The 23,750-nt window shown below is 51.3% G+C and overlaps 8 protein-coding genes across 8 annotated transcripts; 3 read left to right on the plus strand and 5 right to left on the minus strand.

Annotated features, from left to right (window-relative positions):
* Positions 1-128: 128 nt before the first annotated feature.
* EJ05DRAFT_142040 (uncharacterized protein) lies at positions 129-6,393 on the plus strand. The gene is made up of 4 exons (XM_033739242.1): positions 129-478; positions 558-753; positions 803-942; positions 992-6,393. Exons 1-4 carry the CDS (start codon positions 361-363, stop codon positions 6,316-6,318), a joined length of 5,781 nt encoding a protein of 1,926 aa, XP_033596905.1. The 5' UTR covers positions 129-360; the 3' UTR covers positions 6,319-6,393.
* Positions 6,394-6,944, minus strand: EJ05DRAFT_142041 (uncharacterized protein). The gene has a single exon (XM_033739243.1). It carries the CDS (start codon positions 6,843-6,845, stop codon positions 6,468-6,470), a length of 378 nt encoding a protein of 125 aa, XP_033596906.1. The 5' UTR covers positions 6,846-6,944; the 3' UTR covers positions 6,394-6,467.
* A 98-nt stretch (positions 6,945-7,042) lies between these two features.
* On the minus strand, positions 7,043-8,545 carry EJ05DRAFT_503994 (uncharacterized protein; the record flags this gene model as incomplete). The annotated part of the gene is made up of 1 exon (XM_033747503.1): positions 7,043-8,545. The coding sequence occupies one exon, from the start codon at positions 8,543-8,545 to the stop codon at positions 7,043-7,045; it is 1,503 nt and encodes a 500-aa protein (XP_033596907.1).
* Positions 8,546-8,833: 288 nt separating this feature from the next.
* EJ05DRAFT_513936 (potassium uptake protein) lies at positions 8,834-11,876 on the minus strand. Its single transcript, XM_033748484.1, has 9 exons — positions 11,468-11,876; positions 11,382-11,407; positions 11,092-11,329; positions 10,824-11,043; positions 10,601-10,773; positions 10,429-10,552; positions 10,330-10,372; positions 9,932-10,286; positions 8,834-9,876 (listed from the first exon to the last, which is right to left on the minus strand). The coding sequence occupies exons 1-9, from the start codon at positions 11,636-11,638 to the stop codon at positions 8,884-8,886; spliced, it is 2,343 nt and encodes a 780-aa protein (XP_033596908.1). The 5' UTR covers positions 11,639-11,876; the 3' UTR covers positions 8,834-8,883.
* Positions 11,877-13,048: 1,172 nt separating this feature from the next.
* Positions 13,049-14,699, plus strand: EJ05DRAFT_479435 (glutaredoxin). The gene is made up of 2 exons (XM_033744670.1): positions 13,049-13,937; positions 13,984-14,699. The coding sequence occupies exons 1-2, from the start codon at positions 13,439-13,441 to the stop codon at positions 14,328-14,330; spliced, it is 846 nt and encodes a 281-aa protein (XP_033596909.1). The 5' UTR covers positions 13,049-13,438; the 3' UTR covers positions 14,331-14,699.
* A 207-nt stretch (positions 14,700-14,906) lies between these two features.
* EJ05DRAFT_520556 (ribosomal protein L6) lies at positions 14,907-16,134 on the plus strand (the record flags this gene model as incomplete). The annotated part of the gene is made up of 5 exons (XM_033748741.1): positions 14,907-14,952; positions 15,014-15,061; positions 15,121-15,376; positions 15,444-15,621; positions 15,675-16,134. 5 exons carry the CDS (start codon positions 14,907-14,909, stop codon positions 15,726-15,728), a joined length of 582 nt encoding a protein of 193 aa, XP_033596910.1. The 3' UTR covers positions 15,729-16,134.
* Positions 16,135-16,184: 50 nt separating this feature from the next.
* EJ05DRAFT_479438 (uncharacterized protein) lies at positions 16,185-18,038 on the minus strand. Its single transcript, XM_033744671.1, has 4 exons — positions 17,712-18,038; positions 17,324-17,501; positions 17,113-17,199; positions 16,185-17,040 (listed from the first exon to the last, which is right to left on the minus strand). The coding sequence occupies exons 1-4, from the start codon at positions 17,715-17,717 to the stop codon at positions 16,289-16,291; spliced, it is 1,023 nt and encodes a 340-aa protein (XP_033596911.1). The 5' UTR covers positions 17,718-18,038; the 3' UTR covers positions 16,185-16,288.
* Positions 18,039-18,235: 197 nt separating this feature from the next.
* Positions 18,236-22,672, minus strand: EJ05DRAFT_479439 (uncharacterized protein). The gene has a single exon (XM_033744672.1). It carries the CDS (start codon positions 22,203-22,205, stop codon positions 18,582-18,584), a length of 3,624 nt encoding a protein of 1,207 aa, XP_033596912.1. The 5' UTR covers positions 22,206-22,672; the 3' UTR covers positions 18,236-18,581.
* Positions 22,673-23,750: the final 1,078 nt, after the last annotated feature.

The following is a 23,750-nucleotide window of genomic DNA, read 5'->3' on the forward strand; positions in this document are numbered from 1 at the left end:
GAGAAGACTTGGAGATGCGGAGTTCTTGGACCTTGGCCGCCAAGAGTTTGTGGGTCAGGCGTGCGGCGAGGGAAACCCAAGGTACCCATTCAACTGGAATGTCTGAGCATCACATCAGTATATGATTGTCGCATGCACATCTACCCTCGCCTTCATATCGCTCTCGCTCTATCGAATCGTGCGTCGCATTGTTGTACTGCGCGCCGTCAGGCTTCCACCTTTGTCGTCCTTTTCGGCCCGGCTACCATGGCATCTTGACAGACCTCAGATCCTTCGAATCCCTACCTGAGCTGCTCGCGGCTGTAGACGAATCTATACAAGTTTGCGCCGCTCCCAGATGTCTGTGTGATTCTGGCAAAAATGGAGTCGAACGGGCAGCCTCATCAGCAGTATGGGGCTCAGTTACCCTTTAGACCACCTACCGTGGAGGAAGCTTTACCGTACACTCCCCTCAGCTCCATAACACCGTTCAGTCCTGGTGAGTGCTTTCCGGGCGGATATTCACTTGACTCAACTTCACCCTACTTGTTGTGCTCGTGCCGACTGACACTTTACAGATGTTATAGCATATCCCTCTGCCGTCCCTTCAAGCAGGACGTCAATCTTCACCAGCCAATCCGAACGTCAAGCGGCCAATCGTAGTCTTGAAGCTTGGGACAATGAGATAGATGCTCATGGAAATACTTCTGAGAAGCTGCAGAAGACCCTGAGTGATCTCAAACGGCTACTACAGTCCGGCGACACTCCTCAGTAGTAAGGCTTGCATACATCAGACAAACCTACGCAGGACTAACCCTCACAGCGTCTTCAAAGAACCTCACCAGCACGCTTCGATGATGGCTACAACTGCGACTACAAATGGGAAGCCTCCTGCACCAACAAACCCCAGATTGGGAAAATTCGCGCGGACCGTCCTGAACGCTACGAACATTCGACATAAATGTGAAAGAGTCACTCTTGGAGGTCACGCAAAAAAGCTAACAGATACCAGACCAGCCCTCTGCTCAAGCGAATGGAAACACAAAGAGCCGTCAAAGCTCGACCCCAGTCTCACAGGTTCCTACTCAAGCCGTCCGAACACAGCGAGTTGAACAGAATGGGGCAATTACAACGCACACCAACAGGGTACCCTCACAGCAGAATATAGGAGCTTCTGAACCTGCTAGACCGCAGGTGGCTCCGCAGAAGACCCCCACTGTACAGCATCACCCTTCGTCAAGCACGCCCACGGTTCTACCTAAGATCAAGTCAGAGGGCTCGCCGTCTACTCCCAGCCCTGCGAAGAGGCCAATTGGCATGGTTGTCATTCCCGTCAAACGAGCTTCAGCGTCCGCAACGCCTACTAAACAACAGCGATCCTCCACTCCTCAATCTGTGCAGCCGGTTCAGCCGAATCACCATGTACAGCCGGTTCAGCCTGTGCAGCCTGTGGTTCAGGCACCCGTGCCGCGACCGGCACCAAGTATCAGACCCGGGCAAGCACAGGTGATTCTGACGCCTGGTCCCAAATGGAACCCCTCTCAACGCTCGGAATGGAAGAAGTTTCCCGAGCTCGACGCGATGGTCCAATCCAGGGACGAACCTCTTTCGCAAGAACGTCGTGACGAGTACGACACTAGTCAAGCCCAGGATCGGACCAAAACGCGAGACGTGACTGTGCAGGCACTCGAGGACTTTCTCGAGGAGGTCTTTGAGTTGGAAGATGCCGGGGATGATGCTCATTCTGCGGCGAACGCTACCAGACTCTTGACAACCATCAGTGTCGATGGTTTAGACACCCAGACACTGACCACAGAAGGGCTCAAATATCTAGACTCGCATTTGCAGAAGGTGGTAAAGGAAAAGCAGTTTGGAAACTTGTCAGAAGACTTTCTACGGCGAGCACAAAAGCTTTGCGAGGGCTACGCTAGATCAGTGCCTGAGATCGACCTGCGAGTTTCTGATGACTGGTCGATGGACAAGATTGCAGAATTCGACACACGTGTGGTGGATCTGAATGACGGCTTAGAAGCCGTAAAAGTCCTCCTCAGAATCATGGTCGCCGCAGGAAACAACATAACCCTCTGCCCCGAGGAAATGCTCAAGGCAGTCATCGCCGCGGTCAAGCACACCTTGGACACTTTGATCATACCGGTAGTGGAATCGCACACACGCGCTGGCAACAACATCATGAGGACTATCCAGGACTCAAAATCGAACCTCCCAAACGTCCTCATGCGAGTGGGAAATGCGCTAAAGATGCTCGAGCAATTGTTCGCTAACATGACAATCAATGAAGAAGTCAGGAGCTCGGTTGAGGATTTGGCAATTCGGCTCCTGTTTGTGGAAAACGCAAGCAGCGAACAAAATGCACCTCTGGGTCTTCAGAAGTTTGAATTGCTCCGAAAACGTGCAATGGACCTTGTTGCCGGCCTTTTTCAATGCTATCCATCACAGAGGGACACAATCGTCCGATACGTTCTCTCGTCCCTGTCGTCACTCCCGGTCACGCCTCAGCAGGCCAGACATTTCAAGACACCCGGAGGCTGTACAATCCAGGTGGTGACCGCGCTATTCATCCGATTCGTGCAGTCAAGTGCCTCAAGACCCCATCGGGCGTCTGAAACTCTCTCGTTGGGCGAAGGTGATTATAATAGTGACGTCGGACAAAACATGAATACAGCAGCCACAAATGTCTCGGACTCTGATGCCGATGGCGAATCCGATGATGATATGCCCCAGACGACCAAGCCCAAGGCGGTGCAGCAAAGTTCAAGAAAACCTTCTCTCGAAGCTATGGTAAACCCGCTCGTCTCTGCTGCCACCAGTATGGCCAAGTCAATAGTGGGACATATGTTTACGAGGTCTTTGGAAGCAAGCAAAAGCGGAGACTCGCCTTATCAAAAGCTGCTCGAACTGTTCGTAGAGGATTTAGTCGCGATCTTTGTTCTTGATTCTTGCGACTGGCCCGGAGCTACGACACTTCTACGCGTTGTGTGTGGGTACTCTCTGAACGTGTACTCCAACGACAACTACCCAGTCGCAAACCGCACCCTTTCACTCGATATCATGGGTCAGCTGGCCGGCGCGATATATGACCTGCAAAAGGCTGTGCGCCGAGACACACGCATATTGGACCCAAGTGAGTCTCCAATGTCAGCGAAGCTATCGCAGCTCGGAGAGAACGTTATCAACAATGATGTCGGTCCCGGTGAACTTTACGCGTTCGAAGGGCCGTATCGACTCTGCATTGAGTATATACACGGCAGCACTACTAAAGATCTACGCCTGCATAGTGGCCGTGGTTTCTTCCTATCGACTTGGGCCGCTGGTATTCTTGAAGAGACCAAGAAGGAAGATGCCAGCAAAGAATTCGCAGCTTTAGCACAGCATTTGAGGAATGCCTTGGCTGATCCACAATGGCTGACATACAAATTCGAGTTCCCCATGGTGCCGAAATCGTATGCAAATCTCGCAGCTGCCGTGGTTGCTATGCAAAGCGAATTTGGTAGTGCCTTGCCAACGATTCTCACCCATGTTCTGGCCTCCTGCGCGAGCACTTCAACATCAACCAAGAATCGGGGTCTGAAGGCCTTGGAGCGTCTTGCTATCAAGGATCCTCTGCTTTTGACGCAAAATCCGAAGGTCATTCCTTATATCAGGAGGATGGCATATGAAGACCCATCAGCACAAATTCGCGACACTGCTCTGCAACTATTGCAGACTTGTTTTTCGCAGGACCGTACCATGGACAAAGATCTGTACAGCAAGCTCATCGAGCAGGCTCGTGTTGATCCCAGCGCCAACCCGAAGAAACGCTGCATGCGGTTCCTGAAAGATATTTATCAGAGGAACGACGATGTGGACATGCGCTCTAGCATTGCCGGGCTGTTTATGAACAGAATCCTGGATCTTGAAGAGCTTATTGTCAAACTTGCAAAGGAATCTCTCGAAGAACTCTGGATCTCGCCGTTCCGTGGTGCACGAGATGCTCGCCTGAATGTGACTTTCAAATCAAATGTCACGTTGATCGTCTCTGCTTTACAACAGGACGATTGGCTAGTCAAACCGTTCGGTATCTGGATCAACAGTTTACTGGACGAGAAATCAAAATCTAGAGCTGAGAATGCCCATGTCTTGAAAGATCTTGTGGCCAATCTGTTCGAGAGCTTCGGCGGAAACACCAGTATTCAGCGCCAAATATCAATTCTGAAGGCCATTGCCGTGTTTGCCAAGGCAAATCCGCAGTTGCTAAACCGGCCTCAATTGAACTCACTTACTCCATTCCTGAAGAATATACAGACTCTAGATGATGCAGATCTTTTCTTCCCGACGGTCGAGATATTCAATGCCACTCTTAAGACGCTCATCTCGTCGTCCAAGGACTCGCTACTCGAACACCTCGACAAGAGTTTGGGTGACTCTCTCGCAAGGCTTTCCAAGGTTGCCGTGCGCCAGGTTGCTATCTGTATGGATATCCTGTCCGGATACCTGACAAGTACCCAACAGAAATGCTTAAACATTACAAGCTCCGTAATAAGCAATCTGAAGAAAAACGAGCCGTCGAATCCTTCCAGCAAGGTCAGGAAATGGTTGACACTGCTCGGTGTGTTCGGAAATGCTCACGATTATGCGCCTCACCTGGAGAGGTTTCGCACAAGATTCCCTCACTGGAAGGGCGCTTCAGTGTTGAGCCTTTTCGTGGACGAAATTTGCCCCAGAACCTCCCCCAAGTTCGACAAGGAGGTCAGAGTTGCGGCATTTGAGGCAATCGGCCTGATAAGCCTGAGAAAACCGAAAGAGCTGAATCGTGATGACGTTCTCTCCGCCATGAGAAAAGCGCTTGAGGATTCAAGTAGCGGACTCGACATTACCGTTCTTGAAGTTCTAAGAGATTTCTTCCAGTCTGAAGAGAAACGATCCGAGACTGGGGCGGTGATAGCTGTTGGTAAGGGTGCTGTGCAAGGTGCCGAGCGTATGGGGACCTCCCTCAATGCCAGCGACAACGATGGTGTCATTACAACGTTGGCGCGCAACTTCTTGCAGCCAGTGAAACACATAGCGCTCTCCACTACGGACGACCGAGCCCCGGTAGCTGTCAGTATCCTTGTCAGCATCAGTCGCCAAGGTCTCGTTATACCTAATGAATGCATTCCGGCGTTCATCGCTCTGGAAACATCCGATAAGGATTCCATCGCCGTTCCAGTCTTCAAGGAACACGAGTCAGTACACCAGAAGCACGAGAGTATCGTTGCGAAAGAGTATTACAAAGGTGTGCTCCAATCGTATCAATACCAGATGGACAATTTCAGCAACTCGCGAGGTGCCAAGTTTGAGAAAGACAAGGCTGCCATTCCGAAGCTGAAATATCTCTTCTCCATCATCAAGGGAGCAAGTAGTAAAGTGCGCAAAGACTTCTTCAAGGTCGCCGCCACGAAACTCCAATTTGCCTTTGATGACTTTCAGTCGACTGGCGACGAGCCACAGGATCTCTACTTCCCTCAGTATGTCCTGGAGAATCTATTAGCCGCCGAATACGTACAAAACATCGAACTGATCACCCTGACCGACAACTTGCTCAAGATCTTTTCTTCGACTGGTACGATAGTTGCAGAGGTTATCGAGAGAGAGGTTCTCTCTTCTAAAACAATGGTAGCGCCAGCCCCAACAGACTTGGCCAATGTCACGGCCACGACGGAGTCTACTGCGACAGATTTTGATGGAACTCAGCCGGGGCCTAATGGCGAACTTGTTGCCACTGCAGAGCCTCCACATCTTCCAGCGGTACCTGACCTAGATTTGGACCGATTGCGTCACCTGACAGCAGCCTCTATGGTCCTGAGTCTCATCCTCGAGACGTGCAATTGGCTTAAACGCGCGTACAGCCTTGAGAAGGCAAAGGCAAAGAAGGACCAGCACCTGAAAGCACCATTCCGAACCAATTTCATATCTGCAGACAAATACGGCCAGCAGAGCGAGCAGATCATGTCATCGCTCGACAGCAGAGAAAGCATGATATCGCAATGTCGTTCTTTCTGCCAAGCCGTCGCCCTCGACAGCGAGCACAAAGTCGGCAGTGATGACGAGGAGATGGCCGATGCTACGAATCACGCCGGTGGCTATATGACTCCGGAGGAAGGGGATGAGTCCGGTAGCGACAAGTCACGTACCCCTGGATCGGCTCGAGGCAGGAAGAGGAAAGGCAGTCTTTCCGGCGGCAGCGCTCCTACGCCCAAGAAGCGACGTGGCCGGCCATCCGGCGCACCGGGAAAGAAGACGCAGTCAAAGAAGGCTGGGCAGAGGAGCACAAGCTCGGGCTTTGATGGTCCGGATGGATGATGATGAGTAGTAGCATCATGAGCTGTTTGTTCCCATTCCATCCATCATTTCGCGCTTTTTCAGGGGTTTGATTTGTCGTTCGAGCGCTTTCACAGTATCAGATATATTCGGCGTCATACAATTTTTTTTGCAGCATATCAGGCGGCGCTTCAGGACGGGGAGCTTTTCAAGAAGCTTGGCGGAAGATCATTCTTCAAGCATACCCATAGTTTTTCTCTCACACTCCGGAGGAAAATGGCGCTTTTAGTAGTTGGAGGCGGCAGCTTGGCTGTACTTTCTCTCTTCTCTCTCCGTGCCCATCGGATTCTAGACGCGGGGGCTGTTCGTTTGTGACAGACATGGGATCTTTTTGTGCTTTCAGTCGGCTTCTTTTTCGTCTTTTTTTTGTTTCGGTGGTAAAAAGGGTTTTCAAAAGCAAGGACTGTGTACAGGTCGTTGCATTGTGGTGGGAGCGATCTTTGATGGCAATTAGTTAAGATGGATGATATCCCACTTAGAAAGACGAGACGGAGAATCATATATATCATTTGAACCGCAATCTCGCACAATCACGGGTTTCATCCGCTGTTACTGTCTGTAGAGCTGTGATACGCTTCGAGTAAGGTATGCTCTGACACAAGGGAAAGGAGTCTACAGCCCTCAAACGAACTCCTCAGTTTCTCAAATCCACCCCAAGACTCCCCCTAACCCTCTCTCCCCCCAAAATCCAACAACCACACAACAATCATCCATCCCCACGCCCCAACCCCCGTCCAACCCGCCGACACCCCCCATCAACACTCCTCGTCTCCCACGCCTGCACCCCCCGTCTCCACTCATACATCCCCTTAATCCTCCCCGCCCCTTCCACCCTCCACCTCCGCCGCTGCCCCTCCATCAAGCCCGGCCTCGCCACATACTGCCGTCTATACTCCTCCAGTCGCGCCTTCTTCTTCTTCTTCTTCACCTGTTGCCCAAACACCCTATTCCGCAATCTCCTACTTAGGGGGCCAGTAGATGGTGTTGCGGGAGCGGGGTCAGGCACGTACACCGTATGCGCCATGAAGCGTGGGTCCCAGGGCTCGCGACACGGGCCGAGATCGCGCCAGGCGGAGATGCGGATTTCGAGCATGTGGTGCTGGGAGCTGCTGGCGGAGGGAGTTCTCGGGGCGGTTGAGAGTGTGACTTCGTAGTCTGTTGGGCAGAGGGTGCAGCGGTGGGTTGTGGGGCCTGGTGCTGGGGTGATGGTTTGGTAGGGCTCTGTCTCTGTCTCGGGGCTCGAGCTGAGAGGAGGAGAGTGAGTAGATGAGGAGATTGCGGTGGCGGTGGCAATGGCGCGCTCGAGGGCGCGCCAGAGACCCGTGTGGATGCGTTGTGCGCCGGGGACGTTGAGGTGCGCGACGAGGAGGTGGGGGAATGTGTAGAGGAGATCACGGGTGCGGGAGGGTTTGAGAAGGGAGCTGTGGGAGGGGAGAGTGAGGGTAGCGGATGCGTGGAGGAGGAGACTGGGGGTATTGCTATCGTGGGGTTTCGCGGCGGTGGTGATGTGGATTGGGTGAGGGCAGTTAGGGGGCTGGTATGTGAAGTCTGACGTGAATGCGTCTGCGGACGGGCCGTGGGCGCGGGATGTCCAGAGGAAGGCGTTCATAGCTGCTTGGGCGTGGTGGAAAGTGAGGGTCCAGTTGTTGTGGCAGGGGATGTAGCCGCTGGTCTGGATACATGGCTTTGTGGTTGTTGTTGGGCGGAGGGGGTAGGATTGCGGTTTGCTCGGGAGGGCGAGATCGCGGGCGTGGAAGACGTTGCAGGGGTGGCAGTATAGGAAGCTGGGGAATGCGCGCTCGAGATGGACACGCATCTTATGCCGTGCTGGGTTATCGGCTTTTGCGCATTCGTGGAGGGTTTGTCGGCCTAGGACGTGGCAGAGATGGCGGCATGTCAGGCTCAGTGCTGCGGAGTCCTCTTGGCATAGGAATGCGTCGATCAGGATTAGGATATCTATGGGGATCTGGAGGATCGGACTGGAGGAGACGGTTGGCCTACTATCATCAGTGCGGCATTGGCTGGGGCCTTGGAGTGGTTCAAGTGGTGGTTTGGGTGGTGGTAAAGGAGTGTCATCGTTTGTTGAAGCACGGATCTGTTGGTTTGAGCTTGTCTGATCCTGAGGCTCCTTTTGCCATTCTTTTATTGATTTCACTTTAGAGGACCGTGGGTTGCCTTTGAAGTGATGAGCGAAGATGCGGGCGAGCATCGCGAATTGAGATGGGTCCTGCCTCGTGCTAGAGGATCATGATGATGTGTAGACAGAGGAGTATAAACTCTGTCAGTTGATTGAGAATCAATATAACAGGAAGCGATCAAATGTGTAATGCCTGGCATAGGATCCACACAGCCCCGTTGCTTGACGTTGCTGCCTCGAGTATCATCACATTGCAATTGCAGGGATGAGCCCCTTATTGGTGGGGTCCGCGACTTGGGCACAGCCACAGCACATCAAAACAGGGCTAGCGAGGAAAGTCGGAAAGCAGAAAAGCATAGACGAGGATGTAAACAAAATAGATTCTTTGTGTAAATGCTCGGCCCCGAATCTTAAATCTCCTTCACAAATCCAACTTCGACCAATTTATCTATGGGTATCCTCATCTTCGCAATCTTCGGCCGTGTATTCTCCTTCAACCAAATGAACACCCGAAGCATCAGCCTCGCGGACCAATTGTGATTCTCCTTGATCGTTCTGAGCTGTTGCTTGCCCACGATATAGACGACCTGTGCGTTGAAAGCACGATCGAGAGCCTCGAGTCGTTGCGCGATATCGGCTTGACGGCGCTGAGACGACGTAGACACGACGCTGATGCTATCTCCCATGTTGCTGGCAGGAGACAACGAACGCGCTGACGCGACACCCGAGGGACGGTCCCGAACTGAGAAGCGAGAGATCGCACGCTTTACTTGAGTGTAGACAAGCCGCCCCAAATCAGCTGACATAGGACTATCGTTGTAACCATAGCGGATGGTAAGGCGATAGCAGTTGTGGAAAGACGTGCCTACGACGCTGTACTTTTCCTCGTCGGGAACGTGAGGCTTTTGCAGCGCTCGGAGGTGCAAGAAGACGTGGACTTCTGGATGAGCTTGAAATTTGCGGAGAAACTCTTCGTAGGAAACTGGAACTTGGTCTCCTGACTTGTCGAAAAAGATGCCAAGACCGCGTATGTTCGTCAAGGTCGCACCACCATAACGGGCTGCAACCTTGAGAGATCCATCTGGTCCTTTGACAATCATATCAGAGAGAGCAGACCGCTCCCTACTCTCCGAGTCCCACTGCACCTCTTTGCCGTATCGCCATAGTATAAAGATACTCGACAGAATGGCGGCTAACAGAAGTGTAAACCATGCACCATCAGGAAACTTGGTGAGGGCCGAGGTGAGGAAAAGCCCTTCGAATGTGATAAACGGTAGCCAGACCGCAAGCACAAGTATCCAATTGAGTCGCCATACAACGATGGCAACCAAGCTTACCAAGCATGTGGTGATGAAAGTCACAAGAATGACGCAAACGCCATATGCGTGACCTAGTCTCGTAGTCTAATAAGGGTTAGTGCCAAGATATTAGCCTGACTCCGTGAAGGTGAAGACTCACAGTGTTATACACAGCAGTCACGATGACCGTGGCTATCATCATGAGCCAATTCACGACGGGTATGAAGACTTGGCCATGGAATCTCTTGTCTGTATGGATGACCTGGAGTTGTGGGAAGTAGCTGGCGCTCATAGCTTGAGAAAGGAGCTGGAAAGCGGACGTTATAATGGCCTGAGATGCAACTATGGCAGCAAGTGTGGCCAATATAAGTGTTGGCCAGAACAGACCTGGCGGTACAGCCTTGAAGAAGGGATTGAGATAATCCTCTGGGTGCTCGGATAAGTACGCAGCCTGGCCGATGTACGACAAGAGAATGCATGGGAAGGCGAAGCAGAACCAAGATAACCGTATAGCACTACATGAATTAGCCAGAATCTAGTACCATAGATACCACTCACCGTGCGGAGAATGCTCCAAGATCAGCAAAAAGCGCTTCGACACCTTGTAGGATCGCAAGTCAGAGTGTGCTATGTTTCTCTCGATAGTGAGCCACAAACCGGTAAAACTCAGTAAGATCCCGTTTAGATCTAACCACGCAAGGGTACCTTTCCGCACGAAGAAGTGACCAGCATGGTACGGAGAAAACGCCTTTAACACTGTCCAGTCATGGACAACCAAGTTCTGCATGAGTCAGTCACCTACGACGGAATATCAACATGTTCGACTTACGTATATACCAAATGCGCAATTGAAAAGCAACCAAACGGTAATTATGGGTGCGTACATGCAACCAATCTTGGAGACACCAATCGGTTGTACAAGAAAGAGTAAGACGATGACAGCGCAAGAGACACCCACAATGGTGTCTGTGTTGATATTGTCACTAGCAACTACTCGCAGACCTAAGGCCATGAGAATTCTGTATCAGTTATCGTGTTATTGCAGAACATACCTTGGATAGCACCTAGGACGGACTGAGCTGGAGTCAGGATGCTATCAGCCATGACAAAACTGATACCTAGAACGGCTAAGCTCTTGAGTACAGTGCGCATGGCAGTGTTTCTCTCGATGAAGGTCCGCGCCTTCAGATTACTTGAGGGCATATCTTCGACATGATATCGCTCTACTTTAGTCATGCTTCGAGTTTTGGGGTCGAATTTAGTGATGTTGCTCTGATTTGGTTAACATCCTATGATAAAGACAAGAGACCCTATTCGTACGTATCGTGTGAGGAGACTGTATATAGCAAAAGTGCCACCTTCGCCCTCATCGTCTGCATAAAGTACGATCCACACATACTTAATAGAGACCATCAATGTAATGGACCATATGATTAGCGACAAAGCGCCCAATACGTCTTGTCTGGAAGGCGGTGCATCTTCAAAGGTACTTGAGAAGACGTATAGTGGACTAGTTCCAATGTCGCCATAGACAATTCCTATAGACTGATATGCAAGCCTTGACGGAAGATTAGCATGGCGCTCGGACAGAAGCAGGCCAAGAGTGTTACCAGGCCAGTGTCCACCCTTTGAACGTCTGACGTAGTTGAGTTAGTGAGACTGAAACGTCACTATTAGGATGCGGACTATAATGTACCTGTCTTGATTTGAAATCGCCCTCCCTCAGCTTCCCATCGTGTTCATCAAGTATCGATTCTGCATCCGAAAGTGGTGTTTGTTCAGTCGAGGGCTCCCGCTTGGCACGCGTCGAGCGCTCGCGCTGCACCTTCAACGGTTCCTCGAAGCGGAGCCTGTCGGAGGTTGCCATTCACTAGTTGCCGAGGTTGCGCAACTCGCAATATGCGCCATGCGCAGCCCTCCAGGGACGTGACGAAGGCGTTTATGAAGAGCAAGCAGGCTGATACACGCGGTGTGATGAAGGATGTGGAAAGGGAGGGCATGCTTCCTTATTCAAGGCTGTCCAGAAAAGCGACACCAAGACACCAGTGTCTCCACCAACCAGGATCCTAGCTGATAGACCGCGTGGTTGACGGCCCGTTCATGGGCGAGTGGAGGCCTGTGCCGAGCTATTCACGACTGGGTTCAATATGACATCGATGCCTGAGCTTGCCGTGATAGCCTGCTACCAGTACGCTCAACCACCGATGAGAGAGGACTACATGACTACTTCTCTGCTAGTCACAGTACCATTGCAAACTATACAGGCTGAGAGCGGATCGACTCGGCGCCCCAGTATTCGATGCTTCGACTGCGGTCGATTTTGGTACACCTGGGTATTGCTACCGTACTCTCTTACTTTCAATTCCAGTAGGGAAACTGGCATGTATCTCCCACCATCTTCCGGATTGATACTGGGCATACACATGCGTTCTGTGTTTGCGCTGGCGATAGCAGACGCATACCACGCATACTTTAGCACAGCATGCCACGCAATTGAATACGAAGTCTGATCGGCAAAGTAACAGCGATACCCTCGAGATGGCGAGTTGAAACCGCCCAGCCAAGACCGTAAAGCGCAGCTACCCGGTATGATGATGATGACTAAGGAGCGAGCCCTGGAAAGCCGAAAAGCTCACCATTGTGTGACTGAGATTCTGAATTGAGTAAGGAGATCCGAGCGCCCAGACAAGGCTGGGAGACTGGACCAGATACGAGCCGTTATTCGTCCACGGGTGGAGCTCGCGCAGAAGTTTTTGTCATCTGAGCTATGATGAGATGAGGTTGATTGTTGGGTCCCGTTGACATGGAGCAACCTTCGAGCTTTGAGGCTAAAGCTTTGCCCGTGTGTTTTGTATTAATTCACACGAGGAGAGATTAATGGCGTCTCCTAAGGACGTGCGCGGGATCTGGTGGCAGTACAAAGTTTAAAGTACGTGTATGTTGTAACCAAATTTCGAAGGGGAATGTATCATGTGGCAGCCCGTGGGAGCTACGACGCGACTTCTGCAAAGTGGAGAATTAGCCTAAAGGTTACTGTAGCTATTTACCTGCTCCATAACTGTGCCCAAACATTACAACATGACCTTAGCCAAACACTGGGGGAATAACGGAGGGTCTTTGGTAGTACATGCCCTAATACCTCGTCCTCGAGTATATACAGAGATCCAAGATCCCAACCAATTCGCACTCGTAGCAAGTGGTGCAGCCTACTGCCCAGGTGGTATGCAGGCACAGGTCGGGGCAGCTAATGACCCCACATTTAGATATGGTTGATGAACTAATAGTTAAAGGAGACATACGCAACTGTTCGCATGATTTCATCCTATTCACTGCCCATTCTTCACAGTCACAGACCCTCGCTCAACCGCCAATAATATACAATTTGCGTTTCCCATACACACGAGCATCACATTGCATTCCCAGACCATTGTATTTCTACCGCGAACGATCGTTCTGCTGCGCCATAGCTTCACGCCTGATTGCAGTTACCAAGGGACGCCGAACTTTTCCATCTTCAAAAGTGTAAAACTGGGACATTCAGATATCACAAAAAGAATACGTGTAACACCGGCACTTCTGACTACTTGCGGACGCGTTTACGAACGCGCCACCAAATTAAGTGTCCTGGCCATCGACTTGCATCTTACGTCCGTCCAGACTCTGCAGTATGCCGTCGCAACGCCGCGTCAAAGTCTTCGGCCTGTTGATAGTGTTGGCTATTCTTACAACTATATACTGGGCCTCCGCCGCGCAACAAACCAAGTCATCTAAATTCTACACAAACACAGTGGCCGCTTTGGAAGAGAAGAAACAAGCAGAAATTGCGGCAAAAGTGAAAGCTGAAAATGATGCTACTGCTGCGCGCAAAGAAGACATTGGGATCCGATTAAAGGCGGCCGAGGAAAAGGCTAAAAAGTCTGCTGACGAGAAAGGTCATAGGATCTCACAGCAGGTCATGGCAAGCAATGAAGAGAAGAAAGATGCTGTCGATGAAAAGTCAGTAGCAGGTCGTGTGAAGTACAAGGACGAGAAAGAGAAGGACACTCCAGGAGTTGCTAGGGTAGGCGGCAACACAGAAAACATGGAGAAGCTTGACAAAGAAAGCAAGTCTGAAGAAGACCAGGAAGTTGAAATGGAGCTCAACTCAATCTTGAAGCGGAGTCCTAGTACGTACGTTCCCTTCCCTTGAAATACCGCCACTAACTCGAGCAGTAATTATATTCTCCAAAAGCTACTGCCCCTATTCGAAGACGGCTAAACATATCCTACTTGACCTATACAAGATCACACCGCCCCCTCACGTAGTCGAGCTTGATCAGCACGAGCTGGGTCCCGGTCTACAGGATGCTTTGGCGAAGATGACAAACAGGAAGACCGTGCCAAACATATTGATAAATGGGTTGAGTATTGGCGGAGGCGATGATATCAAAACACTTCACCAAGACGGAAAGATTATAGACACAATCACGACGACGGGTGGTAAGAGAATCATAGAAGTGAAACAGGTTGAGGAGCCTGCTAGTAAAGATGGACTACGAAAGCGTCACTCTGGAACCTGAAGAGTATAATATCTCGGTGCAAGGTGTCTATACGGATTTCGCACTCGAAGTGACCAATGCAGAACATCTGGCTATTCGGGGCTCGGTGCACAGTCGGGCATACGGGTTGTGGTGAAAGACCACAGTCATGGTGCGGACCGGACTATGAAAGGTGTGCTACTGCTCCAGGTCAATAATTAGCTTTGGGCGAGCTGGTGACGATTGAAATAATGTCAAGTCGCACTGATAATGATAGCGCAGAGGGGAATTGGTTAATGTAGATGGCAGATGAGCAGCATCGTAATGTTGACGTGAAAACGAGAGACACGATTTTGACATGATACTGATTGTTCATAAATACCACTATATAGACAAATTCGTAACCAATGACAACATGCAATATGCTATGTGTGTGATGCACAATTTATGGTGGCCCGATATAAATATAAGGCATCAAGGCATCATCTTGGATACCTTAGCGCGCCGCAATTTTTCCGGCCGCACACCACACCGTCCCTAAGCGAGGAAATCGAAACCCACGAAAAGACAGACCATTGACGACTTGTACTAATCAGCAGCCCACGACAACCGCCCACGATGAAGTACATTCACTCCCAGGAGACGCTGAACATCCCCGAGGGTGGTAAGTTTAGAACAGAGGACTGCGCAAGTACGAGATTCGGTGGCTAATTGGGCGCGCACAGTCAAGGTCACCATCAAGAAGAGGGTTATCAACGTCGAAGGTCCCCGAGGTACATACTCGAAACAACGGCAGACTATTTGGCGGATATATTCTGATCGCTTGCTACAGGAAAGCTGACCAAGAGCCTGTCTCACATCGCCGTCTCGTTCTCGCACCCTTCTAAGGACGTTATCAACATCGAGCTTCACCACGGTGCCCGCAAAAATGTCGCTACTCTCCGAACCGTCCGCACACTCATCAACAACCTGATCATCGGTGTGACAAAGGGATACAAGTACAAGATGCGTTACGTCTATGCCCATTTTCCCATCAACGTAAACGTCGACAAGAACCAGGAGACCGGTCTGTACGAGGTTGAGATCAGGTGAGAGAGCCTCATGAAAACAAGTCAGCTACAGCATTGGGAACGAAAGGACTGATTATGGGTGTAGAAATTTCATTGGCGAGAAGATCGTGCGGAAGGTCGTGATGCAACCCGGTGTTGACGTCGAGCCGTCGAAGAACGTCAAGGACCAGCTCGAGCTGACCGGAAACTCGCTGGAAAACGTTTCACAAAGCGCTGCAGACATTCAGCAAATCTGCAGAGTCAAGAACAAGGATATTCGAAAGGTGAGAAAGAAACGTCGCGGAGCCGTGCAATTGACGTGTCTGACATTCAACAGTTCTTGGATGGTCTATACGTGTCAGAGAGGACCAACATCGTACTGGATGATTAGAGGAAGAGAGCGGACGGTTTCATTGGGGTTCATGCGGCACGCCTTCCAGCAATTTCGATCATGGCATGGTGTAGGCTTGAAATCGGGCATGTTATATCGCCTGTATGAACAATTCAAAAAACTGAATTCATCTTGGGCGTCTTCGGAAACGATATAGGACATGAATACTGAATTTCTCGCCATTGTTGCGCAAGGTCCCATCCGCTTCGTCTCACGTCCGATACACCAGTTATCATTACCAGCAGGAGCCATAAAATTTGCACATTCCCTGGCCTTGTCCTTGCTTGTACCATATCCTCGCGCGCGGGCGGCGCAGTGAGCAGGGTGTAGCTTTGAATTGTTGTACCTCTTAGGTTCCGCCTGCACTCCTGTGTTTGAAGTTTCCCACCACAATTTCTATCCTCACAATGAGTATCAAAATACGAACGACAGGAAAGTTAACAGAGATCAGAACAAACCAAGCGTGATGGCATCTAAATCCTATACATCTAACTCATGACGGGAACTACATACACCTCGAAGCCTCAAGTCATCCTCACATGAACCCAACAACCTAAACCTCAGGACCCCTTCACAGCCGCCACCTCCTCCCCCTTGGGCAGTATATCCGGCACGGGCCCCACGGGCGTAATCCCAAACTGATTAATCTGCTTATGGCTCTTCGTATAATGCTTCTTGATATGCTCAAACTGCGTCGTCTCACCAAACGCCGGCTCATCCCAGTACAAGCGCCGAAGCCAGGCATGCAGCGCCGGATACCCATTCCTAATATCCCGCAAATTACACTTGAAATGCTGCACATACACCACGTCAAACCGCACAATCGTCGTATACAGCCGGATATCCGCCTCCGTGATCGCAGCCCCAAAATAAAACGGCCCCTCCGTCCCAGCAAGATGCCCCTCCGCCCGATCCAGCGCCTCAAACAGCGCCCTCACAGCCTTCTCATACGCCTCCTGCGTCGTGGCAAACCCGCTCTTATACACCCCGTTATTAATCCCGTCGTACGTCCACTCATTCGTAGCGTCGATCTCGGCGCGCAGCGCGGCAGGGTACGGGTCTACGGCGGCGTATTCCGCGGGCAGCAGGTCGTCGAAGGCGTGGTAGAGCATGCGGATGATTTCGCTGGATTCGTTGTTGACGATGCGGTTTGTGCGCGTGTCGTAGAGGGTGGGCACGGTGTAGCGGCCTGTGTAGTCGGGTTGTTCGGCGTGGTAGATGTCGCGGAGGTGGGTGTAGGAGGCGGGGTGGTGCGGGTCTGGGAGGGTGTTTTCGCCGGGGAGGGACTCGGTGGTTGTGGCGAAGCGCCAGCCTGTGTTTTGGGGGTGGGTTAGGGGGGTTGTGGGTTTTGGGATGGTTGTTGTTTGGGGGAGGGAGAGGGCACCTTTCTCGAGCATTTCCCAGTGTACGGATGTGAAGCCGATGTAGTCCTCCAGACCCTTTAGTTTGCGCGTGATGAGCACGCGGTGCGCTTGGAGATGTCAGTCAGTTGGTCAGTCAGTCAGTCAAACAACCAGTCAGGGATAGACCAATTCACCCCTCCCGTTTCTCTCAATAGTCAAATCCAAGGGAGCCATAGACGAAACATTACATACCCCACGGACAAGCATAGCTGACATAAACATGATACCGCCCCTTCTCAGGCGGAAACTCCGCGCCTGGCTTGTTCTCGATGAAGTTCCGGAACGAAGAAGTCTGTCGCTTGAATTCGCCGCTCTTGTCGCCTGGCTTGACCCAGTTCAGGATACTGTTGTTGTTGCTGTTGTCGGTGCTCTGTGGTTTGTGTTAGTTGGAGGGTTGGCAGGATGATGTTTGTGTGTATACGTGTGTGTATACATATATATGTGTGTGTGTGAGAGACATGACATAATGCTACCTGATGCCACTTAAGAGGGAATCCATGACTTGATTGTAAGAAAAGAAAAAGATTTTTACAATGAGAATATATACAGTACAAACAGAAAGAAAGTATCAGAAACATACCGCCATCCTAATCGACCGTACAATCAATCCTCTATTCAATGTCAAAGTATTTCTTCGGGACAGAGTCGCGCAGAGACGAATCGACGATACACGAAACGGTGTTGGTGTTAGGAGCATATATAGAAAACCTTGGTGCTGAAAGGAACAAAACCAGTTTGCTTAATATATATATACTTGGTGATGTGTAGTGGGCGCAAGGAAGCTCTACCTAGGTCCTCATGTGTATGGTATGGTATGTACCCCTCCTTTTGGTGCTTCTGCTAAACCACGAACGAACGGACGGTACGGGACACCTCGAGTGGGTCAAATGCGTCACTCTGTTCTCAGGCCTAAAGAAGGGGCTGATTAAGGATTCTTGTGGAGGCTGACATGAGCATGACAGAGCACAACAGAGCACAATACCAGTCTAGTGCCAAGTATGGGTTGCATGCAGAACTAGCGCTGTGCGGACTCTGCAGATCCATGGAAGCACCAGGTGGCAGGGTTTATTTACTCAGGTTGATACTGTTCCAACAACCCATTCATGCATCTAGAATAATTTCATTGCTAGTGTTTCTTCTATATGTGTGATTTCGGCCGTCTCCCTGCACGGGGGGTTCGTCACGGTGCAAGGGAGTGATATGAAAAACCCCTATGTGAGCTCGGATGCTGGGTATGTAAAACAGGTAAATTCCAAAACGCCCGCTCAAACGCAGTAAGTAGTAAAAACAAGACTGATCGACGCAAACGGGCTCCATTACAACGAAGCCTTCGTAGATCTATTTGACCCTGCTCTCTATATTCCCTCTTGCATGTCATAGGAAAGCGGCCGTTAGCTTGAAGATAGGAAAGACTGGTATCACGACTTAAGGAAAGAAAGACGAGGTGAATTCATTCCACCTCGGTCAGCCAACGCTTTATACCTTCCCGTAAGGTTGATTCTGCGCTGCGGCTCCTGCGCTCGGTGGCAAGATTATTCGCAGTCCGTTCCTCTTGTACGCTCTTGACGATTTGCTCCAAAGCTCCGAAGACGAGATCCCTGCATTCGGTGCGAGGGATTTCCACCACAGGCGGCGTGGGGACATCTGTTGCACCTTTGCGCCCACGCACTGAGCCGGATCGTGATGACGGTTGTGATTGTGCGCGGGACGAAGCTCCACTATGAGCAAGAACACGCTCAATAGCATCAGCCAGAGTGTCGTCAATGTCCATGACAGACTCCTCCGTAAATTTCTCTTCTAGATGCAATTCCGACATGGGTACGGGAGGAGGTGTCTGACTGATTTGGTAAGGGTCTGTGAACGGCAAACGAGGTGGAGCCATGGCGAACGGCGTTGGAGTGATAGCTGGCTGGCTGGGGATTGGGACAAGTCGGACGAGGCGTCGCAGTCGAAGACGCTTCACGGTAAAGCTGCGCGCATCTGCAATCAGAGCGCTGCAAACATCCACCCACTTCTCCGTAGGACCAGACTCCAGATTCGGGGTAATCGCTGCCATCACTGGTGTAGGCTCCGCGCTCATTGCCTTGCGAATATCTTGCTCCAGATTGGCGTATGGGCTAACGCCTTGTAGTTCGAAATCTGCATGAAACTTTCCTAGCCAGCCTGCCACGTTGATGGGTTGTTCATAATCACCATGGCAAAATGAACCATGCGACGAATGAACACTCGAACCTCCGAATGATCCTGGATTAAGACTCGGTATAGATGGGGACCGCACTGGAGACCCACTAAAACCAGGAAGTGGAATGTCTACATCAATCACTCCATCGTTCTCGTTTATAGATAGCTTCAATGGTTCATAGACAGACTTATTTCGGTGAGGAATGTCCCTGGCTCCAGAGCTGGGAATACCACTGATAGTGACGGCTTCTTCACTAGCTTGATCGTCAACGGCTTCCTCGTTCGTCTCATTGTCGTAATCAGTCCCGCTGAGCTGGTTAACTTGATCTGCTTCGAGAACCATCATTTCGAGCTTGTTCAAGGTACGTCCATCTGGTGGACTTCTGTATGGCTGTCCACAAATACCAAGTCCTTCATCTGTGGACTGGAGAATGTCACTCGTGTCGTTTGATGAGGATCTTCTGCCACCGTTCCAGAAGCTCATGATAGACGACCATTTGCTCCCGGAAGACTGTGTATCGAGATTTGGATGTCTTTCATGGTGGCTGGTGCGTCTGAGGTTGTGCATGAGATTTGAGGACGCTATACTCTCGCAGCTAGTAGAATCTACATCATTCATCAGACCCGAGGAATTTGTGCGCTGCATTGCGAAATGGGGAACAGGTCTGGGCGCATCCGGAGCGGCGGTCGGTGTGATGGTTGCGCTACTCTTCCCACCAGTTGGACTTTCAGACAACGGTGGAAAGGCAAGCGTGCTAGTTTGAACCGATATGGTCGAACGTGCTTCAGACGGTCGCCGCGAATGACCTCTCAAATATTCGGCATCGAAAGGGATCGACTCGCTTCTATCGTCGCTTGTGCCACTAGAAGGCTGCGCAACGTTCCTGTGTGTAGCCACGTGCCTTGAATGTGTCTGACTTGGGCGACCCCTTCGATTGATAGTCCTGCGAAGCGATTTCTGACGTGCCAGTGCCATCTGATGAGGGGGAGATTGAGAGTAACCCCGCACTGAAGCAGACGTACTAGGTCTGATGGGTGATGCGCCATCATACGACGGAGCGTGGCCAGAGGCAGGCAGAAAGGCAGAAAGTAAGAAGATCAAGCGACGGGCGGCCATCTTATCCGGACCCACAATAACGGTGCGATTGGATATGGTCAAATCCTCTCCAGCACTAGACTTTTGCTGCTGGATGTGCAGTCTCCTATACCTTTTCGGACCTATAACATTGAGCCACTCGGTGTGGTGGCCCAAGAAAGCAGTGAGAAGAGTAAAGAAGAAGAAATTTTCCTCTTTACCACCTGCCCACTTACCCAACCATCTTGCTTCATCTCGCCAGATGCCCCAACGGGATTGGCCAAGTGACACGCGGGGTATTTTCATTCCACGTACTACCCGCTCTCCAGCGGCGCGAACAGCGGCCTGAATATGCTGATCTGCTGCCAATGCATATGGCTGAAGTCTCAAGCTACGACGTGGAGCGACCTGAGACAAGGGCTCTCGACCTACAGCCCGCTGCATCCTAGGAGCCTGTGACGTCTTGACAGTAGACGCGTCAGTGGCTTTGAACTGGGCAAGAACCCTCTCCTGGACGATGAACTGAAGACTCGTAAGGGTCCTGATAAGGACATCCCAGTGTTGCCCAACAATCTCGACGCGATCATCTACATCGCTGCTGAAGGACGCAGAGAGTAACGAATCGACTCCAAAGCTTGAGTCTACCCAGGACCAGCCACCTCGTTGGTCGGAGTCCACGGACGAACCAAGCGACTCGTGTCCCGGAAATGAACCAACGTTGCTAGAGGCTTTGGGCGGCTTTGGTGCAATCGGTAACTGCATGATGATCGAAACGCCATACATGGGTAACTTTGGTGCTCTCGAACGCCGAAAATAACCTCCTGGTGTAGATGCTCCAGTACCAGTGGATGAGGAGAAGGGAAATGCGTTGCCTTGCGAAGTAGAGTTTTGAGGAGTCGGAGTACTGACGTTTGTGCTGTCGCCAGCTTCGACTTCGTCAGGCAGAGAAACAGAGAAGATCCGGCTGACCATGACAGTTCGTCGACGCTCTTTAGATGACTGGTCAGGCGAGGCAGATAAGCGAGGGTTCATCATGTCTGGAGGTGGATTCGCAGGGGTGTACGAAGTCGCTAGGTTGCTTCTCTTACGAGCCTCTCCCTTTGGCAAGGACCCTTGACCTTCAGATGCGTAGGATGCTATGCTTTGATCTATCGCACGCGGTTCAAGTGGGATAATATGAAGCTTATTACCAGTGCCTTTATAGCCCATGGAGATATTGCCAAACATGCAGTCTAGACAGGTGCTCTGGATATTGGCATCAGCCTCGGATTGTCGGCGGTTGAGGGAGGTTAAGTGATCGATATTAGGCATGGACGAAATGGACGATGCTCTAGAGGGTATACGCTGGAAAGCACTACTGGCTGGGGAGCGAGAGGTCGAAGTATCCGAGACCAAGGATGAGCGTCGTGCATGGCCCTGTACAGTGGCTGGAGGGGTTGCAGCATTCTTGCTGTTGTATACAGAGTACGGACGAGCTGAGCGGCCGCTGAACGTCTTTGAAGAATCGGCGCGTGGGAATGACTGCTTCGAATCGAACAGCGCACACCTTGGAGTCGAACCAGCTTCATCTTGAGCAATTATGATTCGTATGTCCCTTGAATGCTCCAAATCAATCTCGCCTTGTATTCCATCATACCCAGGACCAGGACTTTGGGGGCTCGAGGCTTCGAAGGCGGAGGATATGGCGTTCGGGAAATGGGTTGCTTCAGGGAAGAGGAGGGCTTTGGTATGAGCATCTTCAGTGGTCGACTCGTAGGAGGTGGTTTGCCGCGGGTGGGACCGCGTGAGGCCTTGAAGATTCAAGAGGTTGCTGAGCATACTTGTAGCAGGCAGACAGTTCGCGCCATAGATGAAGGCAAAGGAAAAGGCGTTATACGTGCATCAAGAGCTACGTGGATTTCGCGAGTCGAGTGCAGAACCAGGCCCATTGCCAGCGTGACCGCAGAAGGGTTTCGAGTGAGGCGGATGGTGGAGTGTGTGTTTTTGTGTGTATGCGTAGGTGAATTGCGTAGGTGAATTACAACAGCTGCTGTCGAATAAGGGCGGAGGCGTGCCACGACCGGCGTGTCGTCGTCGTTGTTTGCGACAGCCCCTCAAGACTCGCGAACGAGATCTATGAGGGTATATCGAGATGTAGAGGGGAGAAGGATGTAGGGTGTCGAGAAATTGTGGGAGAAGTGGTCGCGAGAGCGTGCTCACTCAACAGTCGGACATGAGCAATTGACGGGCGCCGGCGTTCTGGGGAAGCGGGTATAGCAGATAGCAGCAATAGCGTTGGCCGTTCGTTCGTTTCGTTTGCAGCGCAGGAGAATAGCGGTGAAGTGAGATTGAAGCGTGATCCCTGCTCCCTGCTCCCTATTCCCTGCTTGTGCCCCCCTCCCGAGTCCCAATTCAGCCATCCCGGTCCGAAGGATTGACGGTGACTGTGTACTGACGTCAACGCAGCGTGCTCAGGACTGCCGGGGTCCATGGCGCTCGCGCGCTCCTTCCTTAGGCTCCGATGCTGCCGAGTGGGGGCGGCCGGGGTAACACCTGCCTACCCTGGACATCATAACACTAATCACCTTTAGATATACATTCATAGGACTATTTACCTTTGGCTATAATTACATAGCACTCACTGGCTGCCCCCTCGCCCTCTTCCGAACAGCCCTCGATGTTTCATCATACACACACATACACACGCAGATGGACACCATGGATACCCGAAAGACACATCAAAGCTGTCGTACACTTCTCTCACGGCCTGCAGGGGTTGGCGATGGCTAATCTGACAACACCTCGAGGAGTAGCAATCACTGGTTTGGATGAATCAGTCCTCCCACTTTGGAAGACATGCCGCTGTCAGTCTCACTCTGTCAACAATATAGTAGACATCCTGGTCTGTATCCGAACACGAGCGCACGACTCACTGAGATATCTGTCCACGTTGCCCGCGCTCTGCACATCCGCTCACCCGCCGCCCAAGGTATGGTATCAACATGACTAGGTGGTCTTATGGTACTACAGCCCGATCAGCCTCCTGGAATATGCCAGAGCTCGTGTCATCTAAGACCGAAAACCGTACATAGTACTCGATACACTCTATTGAGCAACTGTGCCCATCTATCGTCATCTTTGTACAACAAGGCTCACGACTAAAAGCTACACAGACATATCGTGACGACCTCGTGTCAGCGACATCGTACGACGAGAGGCTCAGCTGCCGGACAGCTTTTGACTTCACTTCGGTCTGCTGCCCGTGGTATGCTTCCAGCGAGCAAGGCGATCCCGGAGGCGGGTCCGCAACCGCTAGAAGTACTGTATCCTGGCTTGTCTACACGGAATAGAGTTGAAAGATGCATGGATTCCCTGATGATGGTC

Source organism: Pseudovirgaria hyperparasitica (assembly GCF_010093815.1).
Source record: "Pseudovirgaria hyperparasitica strain CBS 121739 unplaced genomic scaffold EJ05scaffold_16, whole genome shotgun sequence".
Classification (NCBI taxonomy): Eukaryota; Fungi; Ascomycota; class Dothideomycetes; order Acrospermales; family Acrospermaceae; genus Pseudovirgaria; species Pseudovirgaria hyperparasitica.